Below are 26,190 nucleotides of genomic sequence, written 5' to 3'. Positions count from 1 at the left end.
CAGAAAATGTCTGACGCCCCTGTCTCCTGCCCTCAGTCTTTCCCAGTATTAGGGTCTTTTCCAGTGAGTTGGCTCTTCGCATCAGGTGGCCAAAGTATTGGAGCCCCAGCATCAGCATCAGTCCTTTCAGTGAATATTCAGGGTATGTCAGCCTAGAAAACCTTCTTGAGTCTTTGGCCAAACAGCCATGTGGATTTAGTGGGTGATTAATAAATGTTTCTGAAATGGAGTTTAATTGAAACGCTCTCTAAGCTAGGTTCAGCTTGAAAAGAGAAATTTGGGGGTTTTGAGTAAATGTACTATTGCTAATGCTGAAACTGAAGCTCCAATACTTTGACCACCAGATGTGAAGAGTCAACTCATTGGAAAAGACCCTGATGCTGGGAACGATTGAGGGCAGGAGGAGAAGGGGGCAACAGAGGATGAGATGGTTGGATGGCATCACCGACTTAATGGACAGGCATTAGCACAAACTCTGGAAGATGGTGAAGGACAGGGAAGCGTGACATGCTGCAGTCCATGGGGTCACAAAGGGTCAGACATGACTTAGCGACTGAACAACCATGACTATTGAGCTATTTTTTGATGTTCTAACATATCGCTTCAGGTATTCCTAAAGTCAGCAGATATTTAGTGAGCGCCTATAGTGTGTCAGAAGGCAGGCTGGAATCTGGGGATACAGCCAGATACAAAAAGCAGTAGAGGGACTTACTTTCCGAGTGGTCCAGTGGTTGAGAATCTGCCTTGTAATGCCAGGGATGGGAGGTGGGTTCGATCCCTGGTCTGAGAACTAAGGTCCCATATGCTGAGGAGCACTTAGGCCCATGCACTACAGCTTCTGAATGTGTGTGCCACAACTAGAGTGTCTGTGCATCACAACAAAAGATCCCACATGATACAACTAAGTCTCAGTGCAACCGAAAAAAAAAAGGCAATACAGATGATACCTAGTAAGGACCATTCCTTTACTACCAAAGTTCTGCTTGACACATTGGATTCCAGCGCATTTAAGTTCCTTTTTTCTCAGCTTTTCCTGAGTACAAAGCAAAGGTTAAGCAAGGTCCCTGGACAGAAGTGGTGGCCTTCTGGCCCTTGTCACCATTGGATGGCTTTACAACATGAATGGGCAGTCTGTGCTCTGAATATCCAAAGCAGTGGTAGACCATCCAGTTTCTCCACAGCTGAGATGATCAAGCCATGCATCTTCAAGTTCTACTGTTCTTCAAAGGAAAATATTTTTTCTAACCTAGTTTTTCCCTGAATTGTTTTTAAAATTACAGTTTATCAGCCACGTAGACACTATTAAAAAAAAAAAGGAGTGTCAGAAGTCATCATCAAATGTTTGGGGATGTTGGGCATGTTAGAATGATACACCTGAAAACAGAAGAATTGCTTGGCAGCTCTTAAAATAAGCATTACTCCACAGATTGGGTCAGGAGTTCCTTCTTATCCGAGTAATAACCATCACTGCCTGCACAGATTGGGTCATATCCAAGAGTTTGGTCTTATCCTAGACCAAATTATTTAACAATAAGAAGCATATAAATGCAAAACTCGTGATGGTAAAATTTCCTACAGTTTCTCCTAGCATTCTCTAAACGAAGACCACTTCTTCACTTTGATTTATTTTAGATTATGTATTTGTTTGACAATTCATAGTGTATGTCAACTTTAAAATTACACTTAATTACAGTTAAGTGTAACATTTAAAAATTGAATGTTTTTAAAGAAAACTTTCTTGCCTTTTTTGCTTTCTTTTTTTTTTTTTAATTTTATTTTATTTTTAAACTTTACATAACTGTATTAGTTTTGCCAAATATCAAAATGAATCTGCCACAGGTATATATGTGTTCCCCATCCTGAACCCTCCTCCCTCCTCCCTCCCCATTCCATCCCTCTGGGTCGTCCCAGTGCACCAGCCCCAAGCTGCTTTCTTTTTAAAATTAAATTTTATTCTTTCAGTTTCTTCTAGGATTGAATCTCAGAAGTAAATACTTGTACATTCCTCATACTAATTTGGGATCCTCGTAATACTAGAATTGTGCTTAGAAAAGGGTTCAGTTCAGTTCAGTCACTCAGTAGTGTCCAACTCTTTGCGACTCGATGGACTGTAGCACACCAGGCTTCCCTGTCCATCACCAACTCCCGGAGCTTGTTCAAACTCATGTTCATCAAGTTGGTGATGCCATCCAACCATCTCATCCTCTGTCGTCCCCTTCTCCTGCCTTCAGTCTTTCACAGCATCAGGGTCTTTTCCAGTGAGTCAGTTCTTTGCATCGTGTGGCCAAAGTATTGGAGTTTCAGTTTCAGCATCAGTCCTTCCAATGAACATTCAGGACTGATTTCCTTTAGGATGGACTGGTTGGATCTCCTTGCAGTCCAAGGGACTCTCAAGAGTCTTCTCCAACACCACAGTTCAAAAGCATCAATTCTTCGGTGCTCAGCTTTTTTTTATAGTCCAACTCTCACATCCATACATGACTACTGGAAAAACCATAGCTTTGACTATATGGACCTTTGTCAGCAAAGTAATGTTTCTGCTTTTTAATATGCTGTCTAGGTTGGTCATAGCTTTTCTTCCAAGGAGCAAGCATCTTTTAATTTCTTGGCTGCAGTCACCATCTGCAGTGATTTTGGAGCCCAAGAAAATAAAATCTGTCACTGTTTCCATTGTTTCCCCATCTATTTGCCATGAAGTGATGGGACCAGATGCCGAAATCTTTGTTTTCTGAATGTTCAGTTTTAAGCTAACTTTGTCACTCTCCTCTTTCACTTTCATCAAGAGGCTCTTTAGTTTTTCTTCGCTTTCTGCCATAAGGGTGGTGTCATCTGCATATCTGAGGTTATTGATATTTCTCCCGGCAATCTTGATTCCAACTTGTGCTTCATCCAGCCCAGCATTTCTATTCTGCATATAAGTTAAATAAGCAGGGTGACACTATATAGCCTTCACGTACTCCTTTCCCAATTTGGAACCAGTCTCTTGTTCCATGTCCAGTTCTACCTGTTGCTTCTTGACCAGCATACAGATTTCTCAGGAGGCAGGTATGGTGGTCTGGTATTCCCATCTCTTTCAGAATTTTCCACAGTTTGTTGTGATCCACACAGTCAAAGGCTTTGGCACAGTCAATAAAGCAGAAGTAGATGTTTTTCTGGAATTCTCTTGCATTTTCTATGATCCTTGGCAATTTGATCTCTGGTTCCTCGCCTAGAAAAGTATTAACCTGGGAAATATGCAGAAAGCAGTGTATTAGAGAAAAATACTGTCTTGTGTATCACGGTCTGCATGAATGTGACATAGAAGTTCCTCTGCATTTGCTGGAGGCTTCCTTTGGTACCACCTTGGCCTTTTGGGCTCTGTCTGGCTTCCAGGCCTCTTCTCAGGGAGCTGTGGGGAAGATTGTCATCTCTGGAAAGAAGGGCGTGGTGTTGGTGTTGATGATGGTATTGGTGTTGGTGAGAGCTTGTGGACTGGACGAGGGGCGGGGGGAGCAGTATGGAGTGAACCCGCAGCTGCACGCCTTGGAGCGGAGGTAAAATGGCTTTGATCTGGGAAGAACCTTGCAGGTCCCAGTCCCAGGGACAGTGACTTTAGCTGTTAAAAAGCCAAGCTTTCTAACATTGATCCATAGTGAGTGGTCCCTAGTGTAGAAATGGACTGCGGGTTTGTGCTGGTCTGTTCACGCCTACTAAAAGCCTCTTCATCAACTATGACACCTGGAGGTCACACAGTGGCCTGCATATAGTCCTGTTGATAGAGCGATATGAGGAATAGTCTAATAGAAGTTTCCTGAGAAATTGGGATGGTTTATAACCTTTAGGGATTAAAAAAAATTACTGGAGTATAGTTGGTTTATGGTATTCTGTTGATTTCTGCTGTACAGCAGAGTGATTCAGTTATACATATATATATATATTATTTTTCATGTTCTTTTCCATTATGGCTTATCTCAGGATATTGAATATAGTTCTCTATGTTGTAGTAGGCTCCACACTCCCTTCCCCTTGGCAACCACAAATCTGTTCCCTGTGTCTGTGAGTCTGTTTCTGTTTCATAAATAAGTTCATTTCTGTCATATTTTAGATTCCACAATAAGTGATATCCTATTTATCTTTTTGTCACTTAGTATGATAATCTCATTCTTTTTAATGTCTGGATAATATTCCATTGTGTGGATATTGTATATACCACATTTTCTTTATCCATTCATCTGTCAATGGACAGCTTTAGGTCATTTATCCTTACTCTCATTTGCCTCTAAAATAGATACATTCTTAAAATTGGAGCTTAAAAATGGCACAGTTTAAGGGACTCTTCTCTAAAGAAACTTGTGCCTAAAATATTGGTTCCCCCACTACCTACCAAATTAACTTAAGTTGCTGCTTTTAAAGCCTTAAATAGTCTGTCTGCAATCCATCTTCCCAGCATCTTCCCCCTTTACTTCCTTCCCTGTAGCCTGCATTTGCCCAAACTCAGCTTTCACCAGCTGTTGTAATTCCCTATTTTTGCTTGAAATGCCTCTCTGAGGACCATCCCCAATGCTACCTTCCAGCCTGTTCATTCAGCAAAATGTGTGTGTTCCCTCTTAAAGTCTTAAGGTCATTGAGTACCATTAACCTCAACATTGGAAGTCAAGGTCCTTGAGGTCTAGAAATGACTGTGCAAGTTTGACTTGACTTTATCTGTTTGATAATATTGATTACTTTTTAGGGGAGTTTATTGAGCAGTTTATTCTCTTGGGCTCCAAAATCACTGTAGATGGTGACTACAGCCATGAAATTAGAAGACGCTTGCTCCTTTGAAGAAAAGCTATGACCAACCTAGACAGCAGAGACATTATTACTTTGCCTACAGAGGTCTGTATAATCAAAGCTATGTTTTTTCCACTGGTCATGTATGGATGTGAGAGTTGGACCATAAAGAAGGCTGAGTACTGAAGAATTCACGCTTTTGAACTGTGGTGTTGGAGAAGGCTCTTAAGAGTCCTTTGAACTGCAGGGAGATCAAACCAGTCCATCCTAAAGGAAATCAGTCCTGAATATTCTTTGGAGGGACTGATGCTGAGGGTAAAACTCCAGTACTTTGGCCACTTCATGTGAAGAGCTGACTCATTGGAAAAGACCCCAATGCTGGGAAAGATTGAAGGCAGGAGGAGAAGGGGAGGACAGAGGACGAGATGGTTGGATGGCATCACTGACTCGATGGACATGAGTTTGAGTCAGCTCTGAGAGATGGTGAAGGATAGGGACGCCTGGCGTGCTGCAGTCCATAGGGTTGCAAAGAGTCAAACACAACTGAGTGACTGAACAACATCTATTGGACAAAAGTGTGGTATTGGAGAAGACTCTTGAGAGTCCCTTGGACCGCAAGGAGATCCAACCAGTCCATTATAAAGGAGATCAGCCCTGGGTGTTCACTGGAAGGATTGATGCTAAAGCTGAAACTCCAGTACTTTGGCCACCTCATGCGAAGAGTTGACTCATTGGAAAAGACTCTGATGCTGGGAGGGATTAGGGGCAGGAGAAGAAGGGGACGACAGAGGATGAGATGGCTGGATGGCATCACCGACTCGATGGATGTGAGTCTGAGTGAACTTGGGGAGTTGGTGATGGACAGGGAGGCCTGGCATGCTGTGATTCACGGGGTCGCAAAAAGTCGGACACAACTGAGCAACTGAACTGAACTCCTTTAATCCTTGTGTCTCTGCCATATAGTTTAACTCTTAGAGTTGTTTTGTACTTTTGCTAGAATTTCCATGTATGTTTCTCTGGTCTCTCAAAACTAAATTTCTTGGTCCTTTAAGAGTAAAATCATTATCCTCAATAAGTATTTGTTGGTTTATTGGTTTTTTTTCATTAATTAATAAATCAAGCAACATCCGTCTGTACCACCTTCCAGATGGGCATTTCTTTATAACCACAAAAACTTGATAAGAAATCCAGCTTTTCAGACTCTTACCTCCTAAAGCTTTTCTTAATTTAAATCTTGCCTTTTGGACTTCTCTGGTGGGTAAGAATCCACCTGCCAGTGCACGTGGACAGGTTTAATCCCTAGTCCAGGAAGATTCCATATGCCATGGAGCACCAAGCCCCTGCATCACAACTACTGAGCCCGTGTTCCAGAGCCCAGGAGCCAAAGCTCCTGAGCCCACGCGCTACAGCTCTTGCTGCAGCTGCTGATGCCCCTGCTTCCGGAGCATATACTCTGCAACACGAGAAGCCACCGCCATGAGAAGCCTGTGCACCGCAAGTAGAAAGTTAGCTCCCCATTCTCCGCAACTAGAGAAAGACCCAGCACACCCCCCCAAATAAATTAATTAAAATATTCTGTTGAAAAAAAAATCTTGCCCGTTTACATAGTCACTCATGTAATTTCAGTACTTATAAAAAAATTTTTTTTGTCCATTAGAGGAGGTAATACAAACAAATGGGTGAAAATACGTGAGTGCACAGTCAGAGAGAAACTGTATCCTCTGATATTACAGCTTTACCAAGCTTTCTATTTTGATTACCCTGGTAAGAAAAGTGACCCCTTCAGAATGGGTTTCCCATGTATCTTTCTCCCTTGTTTTGCATTTGTAATAAAAGCTTTTCCTGCTGCCTCTCCTCCTCTGACTGGAAAGCCAGAATTCTAACTCCAGCACTATTCTCGGACTTCGGCCTCAGGGGCGTCGTGCTGCCAGTTTCAGTATCTGGGAGCCAGTGATATTTTGTCCTGCCGCCATCCTGCCTGCGCTCCGAGGGCCTCTCCCATTCCTGCATTCCTGATTCCCATGTAGAGGCCAGAGCTTATGGCATGAAGCTGCTTATGTCAGACAGCTTGTTTTGATAAAATTCGATGAGTGCATTACCCTAAAGGAAGTCACTGGTGTTAGAAACGAGAAATGAAACCAAGCACCCAACTCGTCATAAAAAGAAACCTTTCATACCAACACGATGATTCTTCACCTGCCGTTTCTTTCTTGTGTCAGTCGACTGAATCTTTGTCTGCATCAGTAGGCAGATTTGAAGTTTTGTGTCTTTCCCTAAGGCATTCAAATGCAAGATGGTAAGTTGCAGGGTAATTATGATTTCATTGAACAAAACAACTGGAAACGGTCCAGTTAGACTTGAGCATTCTTTGCATCCAGTTTTCAACTCAGAGTTAATGTCTATGAAAATTATTTTCATGATTTTATTTTACCACTCTTAAAATACCAGCTCTGTTCTAAGTATTACATGTTTCTATCTGTCATAATCTAATTATTTCTCTAAAATATACTTTTAAATACAAATATTGGTACCTAAAGCTTAATCAAGGGCTATTTGGTGTGTAGATTTTTGTGCTGTGGTCAGTGGTTCATTCATGCTGACTCTTTGGGACCCCATGGACTGTAGCCTACCAGGCTCCTCTGTCCGTGGGATTTTCCAGGCAAGAATACTGGAGTGGGTAGCCATTTCCTACTCCAGGGGATCTTCCCAACCCAGGGATTGAACTCCAGTCTCCTGAATGGGCAGGCGGATTCTTTACCACTAGCGCCACCTGGGAAGCCCAATGTAAATTTTTACTGTATTGAAATTTCCTACTGTAAGAAGAAAATAGTCTTCATTCTCCATGATTTTTTGATGAAGAACCCCTTTTAAATCAACTCACTGCATTGATCTTGGGGGATTCCCTGGTGGCTCAGATGGTCTGTCTGCCTGTAACACAGAAGACCCAGGTTTGATCCCTGGGTCGGGAAGATCCCCTGGAGAAGGGAATAGCTATCCACTCCAGTATCCTCGCCCGGAGAATTCCACGGACAGAGGAGCCTGATGGGCTACAGTCCATGAGAAGGCAAAGAGTTGGACAAGACTGAGCAACTAAATACACACACACACATTGATCTAATATCTGATCGATTATCTCTATGAGAGTGTTGCTTTTAACATTGTTCTGTAAGTTTCTTAATAAAAATCTGATTTAAAGGCAACTTCACTTTTAAAGGGGCTCAAATGGTAAAGAATTCGCCTGCAATGCAGGAGACCCAGGTTTGATTCCTAGGTCAGCTACCCACTCCAGCATTCCTGACTGGAGAATCCCATGGTCAGAGGAACCTGGCAAGCTACCATCCATGGGGTCACAAAGAGTTGGACGTGACTGAGCGACTAATACAACACTTACTTTGTAAAAAGTACTCCTGGTTTTTGAAGGCAGGTTGTGAACAGAGAGCTTTGGTATCTTTAAATGCAATTTGCTGCAGCTTATAAGATTCTTAAAAAGGTTTTATATCATAGGAATCAGTAAAACTTCAGGACATGTATCAGATGAAAGCCCAATGACATAGTTTGACAAGGATTTTTAATATATCTGATGATACTCTTAAAAATCCATCTGTTGGCATAATGATTGCTGGCTTATTTCTTTTTCTGTAAAAGAAAGATGAAAATATCCTTTGACAGCTTCCTGAGTGGGAGAAGGGCATGGACGGAGTGCTTTTAGCATCCAGTATAAGTCACAGAAGCCTTCTCCATCTATGTCTGCAAGAGTTGAAGTCTTCCTGCTGGTTCCAACTCCTTTTCCTCTTCAAGGAGTCAGTTTGAAATCGATCTGTCTTTGAGACTCGTTTAAAATATGAATTAAAAGCTTCTGACATAACTCCAAGCAAAAGGAAGAAGCAGGAAGCTCAGTTGAGGACCCTGAGAATTCCAGGGAGCAAACTCAGCTGAAACCAAGTTGCTCAATTCCTGATCTCTGAATCTGTGACTCGGGGCAGGTGAAGTAGACAGAGTCCTAAGTTCACTTTCACAGAGTTAAATAAGACCATGTAACTGAAGCTATGAAGCTGCTGCTCATGCCAGGAATGCGAAAGACGCCTATGAAAACAGCACGGGGCTACTACCGATTTCAGCACATTTTTGTTGGATTAGAAAAATGCAGTTGAAATTGGGAGCTTTAAATTCCTTTAAAACGTTCACGTTTCAAAGCATTGTGTCATAGTTGCCATTAAAGTCTTCAAGCCTTGTGTTTGTGTAGGTAGCGTGGTTTCTGCTGATGTGGTGGAAATCTGTAACCCTGTGTTTTGAAGCCTCACTTTGCTCATTAGAAAGCCCCGATTTCCCAAAGGGAATACTGCCTCCAGCATGAGGTTTGGGCTTTGGTAACTGATGCAGTTCTGCGGTGAGATCAGTTCAAGGAAAGATGGGCTGAATGCAAAAACAGAGCGGGAATGATTTTGTGATTATTGTGTAAAAACAGTATTCTAATGGGAAAGATACATAATAGTCAGCTGCAGTGCTGAGTGTATCGATATCAAGAGCTCAAAGAAGGGTACCTGGATGCGAAGGACGTGAGTGGGTGCTCCTGGGAGCATCTTGCAGATGCAGCTACATACTCCTGTCTCCTATAGCAACGGAGCAAAAGATGGCGATGGCTACAAGCAGGCACGCTGGCAAAAGTCTTAGTCATATGATGAAACACATTGTTGTCTCCTAATTAGCAGAAATATCAAGTGTCCCTTAAAAGACAAGTTGGTGATGGACTGCGAATTAGAGAATCATCTGATTTTAGGGCTTAGAGATCTGTCCAGACCAGACATTTTGCAGCTAGGAATACTATTGACTTAGAAGGGTTTGATGACATGTCACAGTCCATTCAAGATGATTGAGGCTTTGATCCAAGGGCCAGTAGTCTGGTTTTCTATCCTTCCCACCCCCTCCTCTGTCTTCACTGATAGTAATTTGAGGAAATAAGCTTTTTTAAAACGTTGTATGATTTCTGTAATTAAAGGTATAATTGCACAGATGTGTCCATTAAATAGATGTCATTTTTTTTGCTTCCGACCCTTCATCAGTACCAAGTAAGATTGTGGAAAGTGATAATTGAATACCTCAGTGATGTAGGCTTTTCTATAGAAGGGTTCCCTGGCCTGGGAGAAAATCAGATGGGCAATTTGAGTAGCTGTTAATGGCCAAACCAAATATAGCTTGATGTCTTCTCCACAGATTGTGTCCCATTTCTGGAAAAGTACTGTGAAATCTTGACAGCAGTAATGTATTATTTTTTTCAAAGACTATATAAATTTATTTATTTATTTTAATTTTTGTTGGAGAATAGTTGACTTACAATGTTGTGTTACAGATGTGCAGAAAAGTGAATAGTAATATATTATTGGGAGAGGCTATGCTTTATGTATATATATATACACACACATATATACACACTATATATGTAAAATAAAGTTATTAGGAGTATGTATACTAAAATATAAAATCATGACTTTGGGGCAGATTAATGAGCTATGTGTCAAGCCCAATCCTCCAAGATTATGAGGAGCAAAAGCTGACACCCCTCCTATCAGTCTGAAAGGTTCGTATGTTCTCTTTCCTTTGTGACTCCTTATAAAATTATAATCTAGCAAGTTTTCTAAGCTCTCTTTGAACCTTTAAATTTTATAAATCTTAGAAGCAGCATAGAGAAGGAGAAAAAAAAAAACTTTTTAATTGGAGTTCAGAACAGAGTGTAAATTCCTCTTGTGTTACTTTTATTAGCAGAATGACTTTCTGAGTCTGTTCCCAAATCTGTAAAATAGGGTGAAGACAATTTAAAATACTTACCTCCATGGGATTCAGAAGGTTTTGAATAGATAGGAAAGCTTTACAGATTTTACACAAATAGGTGTTTTCTTTTCGTCTATTTCTTGGCATAATACAACCTATAAACTTATTGAGTAATATTTCCTTTCTCTTTTGTTATGTGAAATTTTCCTTTTCAAAAAATGTCAGTTTATTCTGATATTCTGCTGGGGTCCTGGGATGGGATATGGTAAAAATGAGATCATTTGTCTTCTCATGCTCTTCATGATTTCGTAGACTTAAATCATACATCCTCAAGTCTTTTGAGTCTGAATATTCATTCTTGAGTTCTGCCTTCATACCGTGCCCCAGCTGTTCATTTTGAATTCCTGTCCCCCAATTTTTCAGCTCCATTATGTCATTTTTGATATATTGCAACTGAAATTATCCTCAGGGCTATAGGCGCAGGCATAGCATGGTACTGTACAAAAGCAGAATATTTTCCTTGTTTTCTGCTTATTTCCTGATTATTTCCAGAGTCTCGTTGACCTTCATAAAACTGCAGTAGCACGTTGAGCCAATGGGCTTAGAGCACAGCCCATCATAATTGATGTCTTGGTAAGCACAACATCCTACAATTTGTACTGCTTTTACCTTGGTGTGATAGCTAGTATTTAGCCTTTTAAAGCTTAATTTTCACTTTTCTGAAGACTGATTTCCAGAGTAGCTCTTGTTTTGGTTAGGTTTTTTTTTTTTGTCTTTAATGTATTTATACCCTATCAATTCTTAAAAAAACAGACGGCAACTCTTTAAGTAATGCCTCTTACCTGGGGCTTTGGTAACATTAGAATTTTATTGTTTACCAGCCCTTGTCGTGGTTCAGCTGTCACAACCCGTAAAGCTTCATTCATGAACCAGGTGTTTATTGACGCTCACATTGTGCGAGTTACCGCTTTAAAGGCTTGGATACAGAGGGGACCCAGCCAGATTAATGTGCAGACTCTCTTGAAACCTGCATTGCACAAACCAACATATGAGTTAACCATAAAATACCAGACCTAAAACTAAATGAAGCGGTCAAGTAACTCAGGGGTCACTTCACATGGTGTGGTCAGGGACGGCCTCTGAGGGGGTGACCTCTATAAGCCTTGCCATGATTAGCAAGAACGTGGAGTAACAAGTAAGCCAGTGTGAAAGGAGCTTCCAGGGAGCAGTAGACAGAGGCCTGGTCCCCGGCAGTGTGGGTCAGGGAAGGAGTTTGGATTTTGTAATAGTTTCACAGGAACCACTGGTATATCCTTAATAAGGGGCGGTACATGAGTCATGGCAGCCTTGGCATAATTTGATGAAAGTGGGATCTGTGTAAAATGTAGGCCACATAATTGTGAAATGAATGAAATGACCTGCAAATCTCTACACCTGTCAATGAGGTGAGCAATATGCTAAATTGTGGCTGGCTAGACTTTTAGGACAATGGCAGTGATTTTCAAGTTAGTTGAATTTTCAAGTTAGTTGGTACCTGTTTTGTCTAATTAAGGAACAAAATGCAGACTTTCAAGATGGAGGTACTGGTCACCAGAGCCCAATACTATTCAGAGGTTGAGCTGGATGAAGGAAAAAAGGTGACTATTAGACTCAGTAACAGAGAGGCTATTGTTGATAACCTTGTAACCTCAATAGTAAGATTGGAAGACAATTGAATTGGTTTGAGTGGTAGAGTAAACATTGAAAATAGAGACAATTTTGTCAAGTTTTGCTGTGTATAGGAGGAAATAAATAGCATAGTAGCTAAAAGGTTGGGGCTTCCGTGGTGGCTCAGTGGTAAAGAATCTGTCTGCAATGCTGGAGACACAGGTTTGATCCCTGGGTGGGGAAGATGCCATGGAGATGGAAATGGCAATACACTTCAGTATTCTTGCCTGGGAAATCCCATGGACAGAGGAGCTTGGCAAGCTGCAGTTCATGGGATTGCAAAAGAGTTGGACACAGATTAGGGACTAAACAACAACAAACTAACAGATTATATGGAGTTAAGGAGGTTTTTAAAATCTTATTTTGTCAAAATCATATGACACCAGAGCATGTTTGCGTACATTAAGAATAGTCAGGGGACTTTGCTGGTGTTCTAGTGGTGTGCCCAGCCCAGGCGCCTCAGGGCCAAAAAATCAGCACATTCAACAGAAGCAATATTGTAACAAATTCAATAAAGATATAGCTCAGTTGGTAAAGAATCTCCCAACAATGCAGGAGACCCAGGTTCGACCCCTGGGTCAGGAAGATGCACTGGAGCAGGGAATGGCAACCCACTCCAGTATTCTTGCCTTGAGAATCCCATGGACAGAGGAGCCTGGTAGGCTACAGTCCATGGGGTCACAAGAGTTGGACATGACTTTAAAATGGTCCCCAACAAAAAAAAAAAACAAACACCAAGACCATATGGAGAGAAATTGACATCGCAGGAGAGTGAGGAAAGTGCAATAGTGACATCCATGAGAAGGTGAGGGGAGGTGGGATCCAGAGCACAGATGCAGGGGTGACCTTTGATGGGAATCAGAACATGACAGCCTTGTTTAGGTTATGCCTGAGTGTGGTTTCCTGCCCCACAAGAACCACTGATGCTCTTCTTAGTAGCAACAGTTAATGTCAAGGTATCCTTTTCATGATGTCTCTTTTAAGCACTAGAGATTTGAGGAATGGAAGCTGAAATATCCAAATGGACATACCCAGAGGCAGTAGCAACAATTCTTTAGTAACATTTTCAAAGTCAGTAAGATATTTTTTAAAAATTCCCAAGGCCTCTTTTGACTCTAGAAAATGACATACAATATTATACCTAAATGATCATATAACATAACTTACTGCAAATGCTAATGTAACCCACCCTTTAATTCATTGTTTATTGAAGGAATTAGTCAGCTTCTTTGCTGTTCACATGAAATGAGTAGGGAAGGTGTCAAAAGCCCAGGACATACCGGTAGCTGATGTGCAATAAGGATTCTGCTGCTGCTGCTAAGTCACTTCAGTCATGTCCGACTCTGTGCGACCCCCATAGACGGCAGCCCACCAGGCTCAGCCATCCCTGGGATTCTCCAGGCAAGAACACTGGAGTGGGTTGCCATTTCCTTCTCCAATGCATGAAAGTGAAAAATGAAAGTGAAGTTGCACAGTCGTGCCCAACTCTTCGCAACCCCATGGACTGCAGCCTACCAGGTTCCTCCGCCCATGGGATTTTCCAGGCAAGAGTACTGGAGTGGGTTGCCATTGCCTTCTCCAGTAGGATTCTAACCAGATCTTTTTTTTTTTTTAACTTTAGCTCTCAAGCTTTTAGACCCTCAAAAATGTGGACGGTTTCCCATAGTTATAAGTTATTTCTTTAAACTTAAAAGAACCTTAAGAAAAGACAAAACCACACAAAAAATGTTACTCAGCCATTAAAAAGAATGCATTTGAGTCAGTTCTAATGAGGTGGATGAAACTGGAGCCTATTATACAGAGTGAAGTAAGCCAGAAAGAAAAACACCAATACAGTATACTAACGCATATATATGGAATTTAGAAAGATGGTAACAATAACCCTGTATACGAGACAGCAAAAGAGACACTGATGTATAGAACAGTCTTTTGGACTCTGTGGGAGAGGGAGAGGGTGGGATGATTTGGGAGAATGGCATTGAAACATGTATAATATCATATATGAAACGAGTCGCCAGTCCAGGTTCGATGCATGATTCTAGATGCTTGGGGCTGGTGCGCTGGGATGACCCAGAGGGATGGTATGGGGCGGGGGTGGGGGGGGGTTCAGGATGGGGAACACATGTATACCTGTGGCGGATTCATTCTGATATATGCCAAAACCAATACAATATTGTAAAGTTAAAAAATTAAATTAAATTAAAAAAAAAAAGTTTGTGAATCTAAGCCAGCAGTGTAATGAAAATTTTGTGACCACCACCAAGTAGGACTTAGTTCAAGGAATGCAAAGATGATTTAACATTAGGAAATCAGTGACGATGATTGAGGAAATTTAATGTTAATCAAAGGAGGAAAACATTTTTGTAATCTCTATGGTAGTTGAAAAGGTAGTGGGTATATATTCTTTGTATACTTTATGTATATATACATATATACATGGTACAACAAATGCATCATTTTATGCATTGATTTCTCCCAATAAAACCACAGAGAACTAATGAAAATTTATTAGAACTCATGAATAATAACTATAGCAATAAAAGTAAATGTTTAACATCAGTAATTTTCAATCTAGATAAAATGGACAAATAACCTAAAAAGGCATAAACTACTAAAACTTAAAAAATAGAAATTGTGAATAGTCCTATGTAACAAGAGATTGCATTTGCAATTAAAAAAGAAATAATTTCCACAAAGAAAAACCCAGACCCAAATAACTTAACATTGAATTCTACCAACATTTAAAGAACATCTAACACCAATCCTTTAAAAACTCTTCCAAAAAATAAAAGAGAGGGAATGCTTTACAGTTTATTCTCTGAGATCAGTATCACCCTGATATCAAAACCAAAAAAAAAAAAAAAAAAACAATCACACAAAAACTATAGATCAGTATCTCGTACGAATATAGACACAAAAATCCTCAACAAATACTAGCAGAATAAATCCAGCAACATACAAAAAGGATTATATACTAGGATCAAGTGGGGTTAATGCAAGGTTGTCTTAACATATGAAAAGCAATGTTGTACTCAGTATTAATAAAGGACAAAGGCCACGTGATAGTCTCAGTGAATATTAAAAAAGGAATTTGATAAAATTTAATACCCTTTAAAACCACTAAAACTAGGAATAGAAAGGAACTTTTCAATCTGATAATGTCATCTATGAAAAACCCATGGTTATTATCATATTGGGCTTCCCAGGTGGTGGTGTTCATGGTTAAGAACCTGCCTGCCAATGCAGGAGACATAAGAGATGCAAGTTCAATCCCTGGGTTGGGAAGATTCCCTGGAGGAGGGCATGGCAACCCACTCCAGTATTCTTGCCTGGAAAATCCCATGGGCAGAGGAGCCTGGTGGGCTACAGCCCATAGGGTTGCAAAGATTATCATACTTAGAATGAATAACTAGATGCTTCTCCCACAAAGACCAAGAATAAGACAGGAGGCCCACTCTTAGCACTTTTATTCAACATTTTTTAGAGGTTCCAGCCAGGCCAGTTGGGAAAGAAAAAGAAATGAGGTATTCAGCTTGGAAAGAAAGAAGTAAAACTAGTCATGATCTTGTATGTAGAAAACCCTAAGGGACCAACAAAAAACTATTAAAACTAATAAGCAGGATTGAAGGATACAAGATCAGTATCCCCAAATCAACCTTATTAGTGTTATCTGAAAATAAAATGAAGAGTACAGTTCCATGTAAAATAGAATTAAAGAGAATACAATAGGAAGAAATTTAACGAAGAATTGTAAGGCACACTAAAAACTTTGAAACATCATTGGAGGAACTTAAGTGGAAAGATATCTCCTGTTTGTGGATTGGAAAACCTAATGTTGTTAAGATGGCATTGCTCCCCAAATTAATCTTTAGATTCAGTTAAGTCCCTGTCAGAATCTCAACTACCTTTTTACAGGAATTGAGCTGATTCTAAGATTAATAGGTAAATTCATGGAACTCAGAACAGCTGAAGGAATCTTGAAAAGGAAAAACAAGGTTTGAAGACTTCTACTTTTGATTTGAAAACTGATTACAAACCTGTAGTAATCAGGACAGTGTTACTGACCCAAGAATGGGTATATAGATGGAATAGAATTGAAAGCTCAGGAATAAACCATATATATATATATATCATTAATTGATTTCAACAAGAGTGCCAAGATAATTAAATGGTGCTGGGACAGCTGAATGGTCATGTGCAAAATAATGACATTTGGATCCAAACTTCACAGCATATAGAAGAAATAATTGAAAATGCATCATTGACCTAAATGTAAGAACTAAAACTAAACAACTTTTAGAAGAAAAGTAAGTGAAATCATTATGCATTTGGATTAAGCAATGGTTTCTTAGATATGACAGAAGCCAAGTAATTACCAAAAGAAACAATGGATGAATTGTGCTTCATCAAAGTTAAAAAATTTTGTGCTTCAAAGGATATCATCAAGAAAAAGACTTATCAGGGACTTCCCTTGACTGTTCAGTGACTAAGACTTTGCACTCCCAATGCAGGGGGCCCAGGTTCAATCCCTGATCAGGGATCTAGATCCCACATGCAGCAACTAAAGATTCTCCATACCACAGCTAAAGATCCTGCATGTTACAAGGATGGAAGATCCCACTGGATCCTGTGTGCCACAACTAAGACCTGATGCAGCCTAAAGAAATAAATATTTTTAAAAGAAGAAGAAGACAATCCACAGGGAAAAATATTTGCAAAGCAAATATCTGATAAAAGATTTGTTTCTGAAATGTAGAAAAAACTCTTAAATTCACCAATAAGAAGATATTTAACCCCATTTAAAAATGAGCAAGGGATTAGCATTGGAGAAGGAAATAGCAACCTACTCCAGTATTCTTGCATGGAAAATTCCATGGACAGAGGAGTCCGGTGGGCTACACAGTCCATGGGGTCTCAAAGAGTTGGACATGACTGAGCAACTAACCCCCTGCAAAGGATTTGCATAAACATTTCTCCAAAGAAGATATACAAATAGTCAAAAAGCATATGGAAGAGATGTTTAATGTCATTTGTCTTTAGGGAAATCAAAAATTTACATGCACTAGGATGGCTGGAATCAAAAAGACAGTAAATGTTGGTGAAGATCTGGAGAACCTGGAACCCTCATACATTGCTGGTGGGATTGTGAAGTGGAGCACCTGCTTTGGAAAACAGTCTGGCTGTCCCTCAAAATGTTAAACACAAAGGTGCCATTTTCCACTCCTAGGTATATCTCAGGAGAATAGAAAACTTATGTTCATGTAAAATCTTGTACATGAATGTTTGTAGCAGCCTTGCTCATAATAACCCCAAAGTGAAAACAACTCAAATGTTGATCAGCTGATGATTGAATCAATAAAATATGTTGTATTCATACAATGGAGTATTATTCAGCCATAAAAAAAGAACATGACGTTCTGAGACATGCCACAACCTGGATGAACCTGGGAAAGATTTTGCTAAGTGAGTGAAACCGGATACAAAGGCCACATACTTTGTGATTCCATTTATATGAAATGTCCAGAGTAAGCAAGTCCATAGCAACCGAAAACTGATTTAGTGCTTAATTACCATGGCCTTGGGGGAGGAGAGAGTCAAGAGTCTCAGCTAACATGACTGGGATTTTTTTGGCAGGTGAAAATCTTGAAAATCTTCTGGAATTAGAAAGTGGATAGAGGCATGATTCTGTGACTGTATTAAAAACCTCTGGATTATAAACTTGAGAAGGTTGAACTTCATGGTATATGAATTATATTTCAATAGAGCTCTGTCATTACATAGTAAATGACTACTTTTAAAAGAAAATCTGTTTTCTTCATGCTGTGAATGACAAATTCAAAAATATTATAGAAAGAATAAGTGCATAATAGAATTTGAGAAATTTTTGAGGAAAGGGAGAGGAGAAATTATACTCCATGTTGTAATACATGTGATTGTTGTTTAGTCACTAAGTCTGACTCTTGTGAACCCACGGACTGTGACCCGCGGCTCTGTCCATGGGGCTTCCCAGACAAGAATACTGGGAATTTCATTCTCCAGGGAATCTTTGCAACCCAAGGATCAAACTCAGGTCTCCTGCATTGGCAGGCAGATTGGTAGCACTCTTTACCACTGAGCCACCAGGAAGAGTGTGCAAATATCACAGGGACAGGACCCTCCCCCCCCCCGCCCCACAAAAAAAAAAAAAAAAAAAAAAACAACTAAGAAGAGACTTTAAGAGCATGTATTAGAAAAGTCATAGAGAGTAAAAACAATTATTCCTTGGTGGAAAGAGTATAGATTATTTATGAAACGATGGTGTTCATCACCTCCCTAACTTTATCAATCAGCGTTTGGGGTTGGAACATAGCAGAAAATAATTGTGGCAAGTTGAAGCAGAGACAGATTTATAGAAACGATACTGGGTAGCTCAGAGTCTTTGGGGAAGCAAGCTCAGAAGATGACAGCAAGCAAAAAATGCTAAGAAACTAGAAAGAGAGCCTCGCTCAAGCCACTGGCTTGGGATGGTTAGGGTGATGCTGGGCTGCTCCAGCTTCTGCTAGATCCCGCCGTAGCCATCATGACCAAATTCTAATGGTCCCTGCATGTTTCACTCCTTCCCTCAAGATTTGGAAACCCAGGCAACAGCATGCAAAGACAGAGCCTAAGTCACAGGCTGGGTGTGGGGAAAGGACTGTCCACCCACCTTCGGTGCTGTGGTGGGAGGCAGGACCCTCTTGCATCAACTCAGATGGGAAGGTGTCCAATTGCTGGGGAGCCAAAAATGCCATTTTCACTAACATTTGGAATAACTAAAATTAGAACCATCCTTTACATCATAGACTAAAATAAATTCCACATGGATTCAGAATGTAAATGTAAAAGTGGAGACCATAAAAGTACTTAAAGAAAATACACATGCATATTTATGTAATCTTGGCTTGGGAAAGTTGCTAAGCATGATATAAAAATCAGAAGGCCATTAAAAATGTCAGTAGAGAATATTTAATGATCCGGAAAGGGAATCACGGTCTGTTAAATTAAAAAAAAAAAAGAATGGGTTGTGCCAGAATATTAACAGTGGTTTTCTCTGGATGATGAGATGGAGATGACTTTTTGTTCCTTGCTTCACATACTGTAAGATTTTTTTTTTCCTCAAAAGCTGCTATTACTTTTCAAATTTGGAAAATGAGTGATTTGCTTGGTAGGTTTGTAAGAATGCGTAGATACTGGTGTCTCCATAAGTAAACTTTATGCTAAACACTACAGAAGTGAAAATAACTCTTTAAATGGCAGGTAATAAGACACTTGTGTTTAGACATCCCCTTTTCTATAAAAATTATGTTGAATGGCTATTGGTATTGGCTCTATCTGGTGGCACGTCAAAAGGAAGACCCAGATAATGGATGACAGCTGTAAGAACACGCCCCCAGGGTCCTGATGCTTATTTCCTCCAGTGTATTTTGCTTTGGTTTGTTTTATGTTGTCTTGTTTTTAAGAGAACCCATCTGCTTGACTACAAAATCCCAGTTTTGTACTCAGGGTATTGGCGTCTAAAGGAGGCATCACAGATGTAAAGATCCTGGAGGTGATAACTTATTGTGGCCTTTATTTTATCACCTTATCAGTTCAGTTCAGTTGCTCAGTCATGTCCGACTCTTCAGGACCCCATGAACCACTGCACACCAGGCCTCCCTGTCCATCACCAACTCCCGGATTTTACCCAAATTCATGTCCATTGAATCGGTGATGCCATCCAACCATCTCATCTTCTGTCGTCCCTTTCTCCTGCCCTCAAACTTTCCCAGCATCAGGGTCTTCTCAAATGAGTCAGCTCTTCATATCAGGTGGCCAAAATATTGGAGTTTCAGCTTCAACATCAGTCCTTCCAATGAATACCCAGGGCTGATCTCCTTTAGGATGGACTGGTTGGATCTCCTTGCAGTCCAAGGGACTCGCAAGAGTCTTCTCCAACACCACAGTTCAAAAGCATCAATTCTTCGGCATTCAGTTTTCTTTGTAGTCCAACTCTCACATCCATACATGACCACTGGAAAAACCATAGCCTTGACTAGATGGACCTTTGTTGGCAAAGTAATGTCTCTGCTTTTGAATATGCTGTCTAGGTTGGTCATAACTTTCCTTACCAAGGAGTAAGCGTCTTTTAATTTCATGGCTGCAGTCACCATCTGCAGTGATTTTGGAGCCCAAAAAAATAAAGTCAGCCACTGTTTCCACTGTTTCCCCGTTTATTTGCCATGAAGTAATGGAACAGGCTGCCATGGTCTTAGTTTTCTGAATGTTGAGCTTTAAGCCAACTTTTTCACTCTCCTCTTTCACTTTCATCAAGAGTCTCTTTAGTTCTTCACTTTCTGCCATAACGGTGGTGTCATCTGCATATCTGAGGTAATTTGTTTTTCTCCGAGCAGTCTTGATTCCAGCTTGTGCTTCATCCAGCCCAGCATTTCTACTCTACATATAAGTTAAATAAGCAGGGTGACAATATACAGCCTTGACATACTCCTTCTCCTATTTGGAACCAGTCTGTTCCATGTCAAGTTCTAACTGTTGCTTCCTGACCTGCATACAGGTTTCTCAAGAGGCAGGTCAGGTGGTCTGGTATTCCCATCTCTTTCAGAATTTTCCACAGTTTATTGTCATCCACACAGTCAAAGGCTTTGGCATAGTCAATAAAGCAGAAATAGATGTTTTTCTGGAACTCTCTTGCTTTTTCCATGATCCAGCAGATGTTGGCAATTTGATCTCTCATTCCTCTGCCTTTTCTAAAACCAGCGTGAACATCTGGAAGTTCTTGGTTCACATATTGCTGAAGCCTGGCTTGGAGAATTTTGAGCATTACTTTACTAGCGTGTGAGATGAGTGCAATTGTGCGGTAGTTTGAGCATTCTTCGGCATTGCCTTTCTTTGGGATTGGAATGAAAACTGACCTTTTCCAGTCCTGTGGCCACTGCTGAGTTTTCCAAATTTGCTGGCATATTGAGTGCGGCACTTGCACAGCATCATCTTTCAGGATTTGAAAGAGCTCAACTGGAATTCCATCACCTCCACCAGCTTTGTTCATAGTGATGCTTCCTAAGGCCCACTTGACTTCACGTTCCAGGATATCTGGCTCTAGGTGAGTGATTACACCATCGTGATTATCTGGGTCGTGAAGATCTTTTTTGTACAGTTCTTCTGTGTATTTATTCTTGCCACCTCTTCTTAATATCTTCTGCTTCTGTTAAGTGACGTCACTCAGTCCTGTCTGACTCTTTGTGATCCCATGGACTGTAACCTACCAGGCTCCTTTTTCCATGGGATTTTCTAAGCAAGAGTACTGGAGTGGGTTGCCATTTCCTTCTGCAGGAGATCTTCCCGACCCAGAGATCGAACCCAGGTCTCCCGCATGGTAGGCAGACGCTTTACTGTCTGAGCCACCAGGGAAGTGCTAACCATTTCTGTCCTTTATTGAGCCCATCTTTGTATGAAATATTCCCTTGGTATCTAATTTTCTTGAGGAGCTCTCTAGTCTTTCCCATTCTATTGTTTTCCTCTATTTCTTTGCATGGATCGCTGCGGAAGGCTTTCTTATCTCTCCTCTGGATTCTCTGGAACTCTGTATTCAGATGCTTATATTCAGATCCTTTTCTCCTTTGCTTTTTGCTTCTCTTCTTTTCACAGCTATTTGTAAGGCCTCCTCAGACAGCCAGTTTGCTTTTTTGCATTTCTTTTCCATGGGGATGGTCTTGATCCCTGTCTTCTGTACAATGTCACGAACCTCCGTCCATAGTTCATCAGGCATTCTATCTATCAGATCTAGACCCTTAAATCTATTTCTCACTTCCACTGTATAATCATAAGGGATTTGATTTAGATCATACCTGAATGATCTAGTGGTTTTCCCCACTTTCTTCAATTTAAGTCTGATTTTGGCAATAAGGAGTTCATGATCTGAGCCACAGTCAGCTCCCAGTCTTGTTTTTGCTGACTGTATAGAGCTTCTCCATCTTTGACTGCAAAGAATATAATCAATCTGATTTCAGTGTTGACCATCTGGTGATGTCCATGTGTAGAGTCTTCTCTTGTGTTGTTGGAAGAGGGTGTTTGCTATTACCAGTGCATTTTCCTGGCAAAACTCTATTAGCCTTTGCCCTGCTTCATTCTGTACTCCAAGGGCAAATTTGCCTGTTACTCCAGGTGTTTCTTGACTTCCTACTTTTGCATTCCAGTCCCCTATAATGAAAAGGACATCTTTTTTGGGTGTTAGTTCTAAAAGGTCTTGTAGGTCTTCATGGAACCATTCAACTTCAGCTTCTTCAGCATTACTGGTCGGGGCATAGACTTGGATTACCGTGATATCGAATGGTTTGCCTTGGAAACGAACAGAGATCATTCTGTCATTTTTGAGATTGCATCTAAGTATTGCATTTTGGACTCTTTTGTTGACTATGGTGGCTACTCTATATGGCTACTCAATACTCTAAGGGGCTTCCCTGGTGGCTCAGAGGTTAAAGCGTCTGCCTCCAATGCAGGAGACCTGAGTTCGATCCCTGGGTCGGGAAGATCACCTGGAGAAGGAAATAATAACCCACTCTAGTATTCTTGCCTGGTGAATCCCATGGACGGAGAAGCCTGGTAGGCTACAGTCCATGGGGTCACAAAGAGTCGGACAGGACTCAACGACTTCACTATCACTATGCTCTACGGGATTCCTGCCCACAGTAGTAGATATGATGGTCATCTGACTTAAATTCACCCATTGCAGTCCATCTTAGTTTGCTGATTCCTAGAATGTCAATGTTCGCTCTTGCCATCTCCTGTTTGACCACTTCCATTTTGCCTTGACTCACCTTATAGTCTTACCTACAAATAATGGGTTGCCTCACTGTTTTGTATTTAGCAGCAGCCCCTAGTTCCTTGATAGGGCTTCTCGGGTGGCTCAGACAGTAAAGAATCTGCCTGCAATGCAGGAGACCCGGGTTCAATCCCTGGGTCGGGAAGATCCCCTGGAGAAGGGAGTGGCAACCCACTCCAGTATCTATCCTGGAAAATCTCATGGACAGAGGAGCTTGGTAGGCTAGCCCATGGGACCACAAAGAGCTGTACACGATTAAGCAACTAACATTTTCTGCTTCCCTCCTTTCTTGGATTCCTATCTCAGTAAAGGATGCTCAGCCTCCCTTTGACATAAGAGACCAAGTAGTCTCTTCCTATGTAAGGGAGAGTTTCTCAAACAGAATGAAAGGCTTCTTACAAAACCTTGATACCAGTGGATGGAGTGGAGCCCTTTATGTTCAAAAAGGCATATTACTGGCATATTATAGAAACAGACTGAGAGATCTGGAGAAGTGCAGAAGCAAAAAGAACTCACAAATGGCCATTTGTTCCCATTCTCACCACTCAATTTCTTTTTCTACTTGTGAAAGAAAGATAATCCTTCTGACTTGGAATTTCTTTTACTAAGTGCCTTTAGCCTTTACTGTTAAGAAGGTATGAATTAGTATGTGTGATCCCTCTGCAATTTTCTAGTTGAAATTGTTCTAAGAGTTCTTCATAAAAATGTCCATACAGATGTATATGAAAGACCTACTAATGAACCCTTTTTTCTATGACTATTTCCTCAAGGGACTTATTGGACATGTCTATTATTTTCATTTCTCAGTCATAAACAGCATGACTCTGAACTTGTGTAAGTTTCAGCCTCCATGTCTCCGTCCTTCATGTTAATATAGGAACCCCATTGCTCTGGACTGGAATTAAATCGGTACACAACTATTTTTGGTATTAGATGGCTTAGTTAAACAGTTTCACCTCAGCCATTTTACAGGGTGGATTTAAAACAGCTTGGGCGTCGTATACATATTCTTTTTCTGAGCTCCATATTTCCTGTAGTTTGCTCATGTAGACATTTTCGGCTGTTTTTCTCTTATATATGTTAATGATTTGGAGCCGGTAGCAGCTCGATGGAAGGAAAAATATGCTCCTTTTTTTTCTGAGAGAAGCTAAGAAGAGTTGCTATCACGCTGATTTCCTTACGTGTTAAAGAATGAAGTTCTGCTGGTGCACTGGGACGACCCAGAGGGATGGAATGGGGAGGGAGGAGGGAGGAGGGTTCAGGATGGGGAACACATGTATACCTGTGGCGGATTCATTTTGATATTTGGCAAATCTAATACAGTTATGTAAAGTTTAAAAATAAAATAAAATTAAAAAAAAAAAAAAAGAATGAAGTTCTGTTCATTGTTCATGGAATCCGGTGATGCTGTTGTGAAGAGCGTCTGTACCACAGTGGTTAGGGGTGAGGAAGTGGAGGAGCTGCATCCAGCTGCACCCCTGCCCTCCAGCACCCAGCCCTGGTGGACCAGGAGGTGTGGGTGCAGTGAGGAGAGGAGCACACAGGGGAGGGCTGAGGACGTGGGGCTCCCTCCTGCCCAGCACCGCTCAGTCACACGTGGTACCTTCAGACTCACACCTGTCCTGTCCTTGTCTCTTTTCAGGAGCAGCCTACTGCCAGTTCATGGACATGCTCTTCCCAGGCTGCATTAGTTTGAAGAAGGTAAAATTTCAGGCGAAGTTGGAGCATGAATACATTCACAATTTTAAGCTTCTGCAAGCATCGTTCAAGCGAATGAATGTTGATAAGGTAGGAGACAGATTTGTACCTCTGTAAAAGGCATCGTCTTTGCTTAACCTTCTTTTTGTGCAGAAATCCAAAAACATTTCAAGGGGCTATATCTTGATATCAGTAGGCTGAGTTCTGTACGTACAGCATAAAGCACAACCCTCACTTCTCATACCTGGTTGAGGTTTTTATCTAAGATTTCTAAACTTGTAGCCATTCAACTAAAAATTCTAACAGAAATCATGAATGCTAAAATGTTCTTATTCTGTATTAGCAATGCAGGTGAGAAATTTTCATGTTTGCCAGATGCCACTGTGGCTCTTCGTATGTTTCGTTTCTTTAAAGAAATCACGAAATCCCGAACAAATGGCATGGCTTTGAATCGTAGCACCATGACTTGAGCAAGTTATTTAAATTCTTTGAGTATACCCATCTGTAAAATGGGATTGGCACCCAGGTCCCTGTGGTTATGAAGTTAAAGTGAGGGACTACCTGTCCCGAGTGTCCCGTGTATATTCTCAGATTCTCACTCATTGTCCATAAAATGTTCTTTTACCCCCTTTGAACTTTAAAATTTTATTCTAGCGTGATACAAATGAAGTTAGGCTGGAGTCCTTTTTCCTCCCATAAGGACTATTGCTGAAGCCCATTCAGTTCATATACGTACTAAATTCATAGTCTTTATTTAGGATATAGCTCTTGGAGGGAATAAGTTGGAAAGAAATGAATTTTAAATAAGGAAAAAAAGAAAGGCAAGGGAGAAATGGAAAACTTTTCTTTGCATAGTAATAAATAGTCTATGAAAATAAAAAAATTAAATATTGGGTTATAAGAGGTTAAAAGAAAACAGAAAAGTTTGCTGAATTGTATATATTTTTAATTTAATGCAGTTAGTGTCTTCAAAGCATATAATTAAAGCATTCTTATCAAAACATTAAGAAAATTTTGGCTTCTCATTATTTGTATTGCAAAACATATAATCTCTTACACGTTTCAACCTCTTGAATCATTTTCAAGTTTATGAGCTTTGCTGTGGTTAATTTGCATCTTGGCTCCTTGTGTATTTATTCAAAACTAAAGCGTAGAGTGTACCTAGAACTATCACAACCTTGTTAATCGACTATAATCCAGTATAAAATAGCAAGTTAAATAAAGAGTTGTGCAGGGTCTCCTTCCTCATTAGCAGTATTTCTCTGTACATTTCTGTACTATTTCTGTGTACGTGTTTCTAGACAGAATAGAGAAGAGACACCCATTCGTGGGTTTATTGACGGAACTTGCTATGTAACAAAATTGCAGCTTCATCTCCGTAGAAGTGTTCACACAGAGGGCGGGTTAGCCATTGGTAAGAATGTTGAAGATTA

The 26,190-nt window shown here is 40.5% G+C and overlaps 1 protein-coding gene across 3 annotated transcripts in view; it reads left to right on the top strand.

Moving 5' to 3' along the window:
• The window catches only part of MAPRE2 (microtubule associated protein RP/EB family member 2), a 186,612-nt gene that overhangs the window by 116,481 nt on the left and 43,941 nt on the right, over positions 1-26,190 (top strand). For all 3 annotated transcript variants that reach the window (XM_055559612.1, XM_055559611.1, XM_055559609.1), the window contains one exon: positions 24,702-24,847. In XM_055559612.1, the coding sequence (XP_055415587.1) occupies positions 24,702-24,847 (146 nt within the window). The remainder of the gene's footprint in view (positions 1-24,701; positions 24,848-26,190) is intronic.

Source organism: Bubalus kerabau, chromosome 21, assembly GCF_029407905.1.
Source record: "Bubalus kerabau isolate K-KA32 ecotype Philippines breed swamp buffalo chromosome 21, PCC_UOA_SB_1v2, whole genome shotgun sequence".
In the NCBI taxonomy this organism is placed as follows: Eukaryota; Metazoa; Chordata; class Mammalia; order Artiodactyla; family Bovidae; genus Bubalus; species Bubalus kerabau.
The sequence above is the reverse complement of the archived record's forward strand: the minus strand, read 5'-3'. Positions and strand labels throughout refer to the sequence as shown.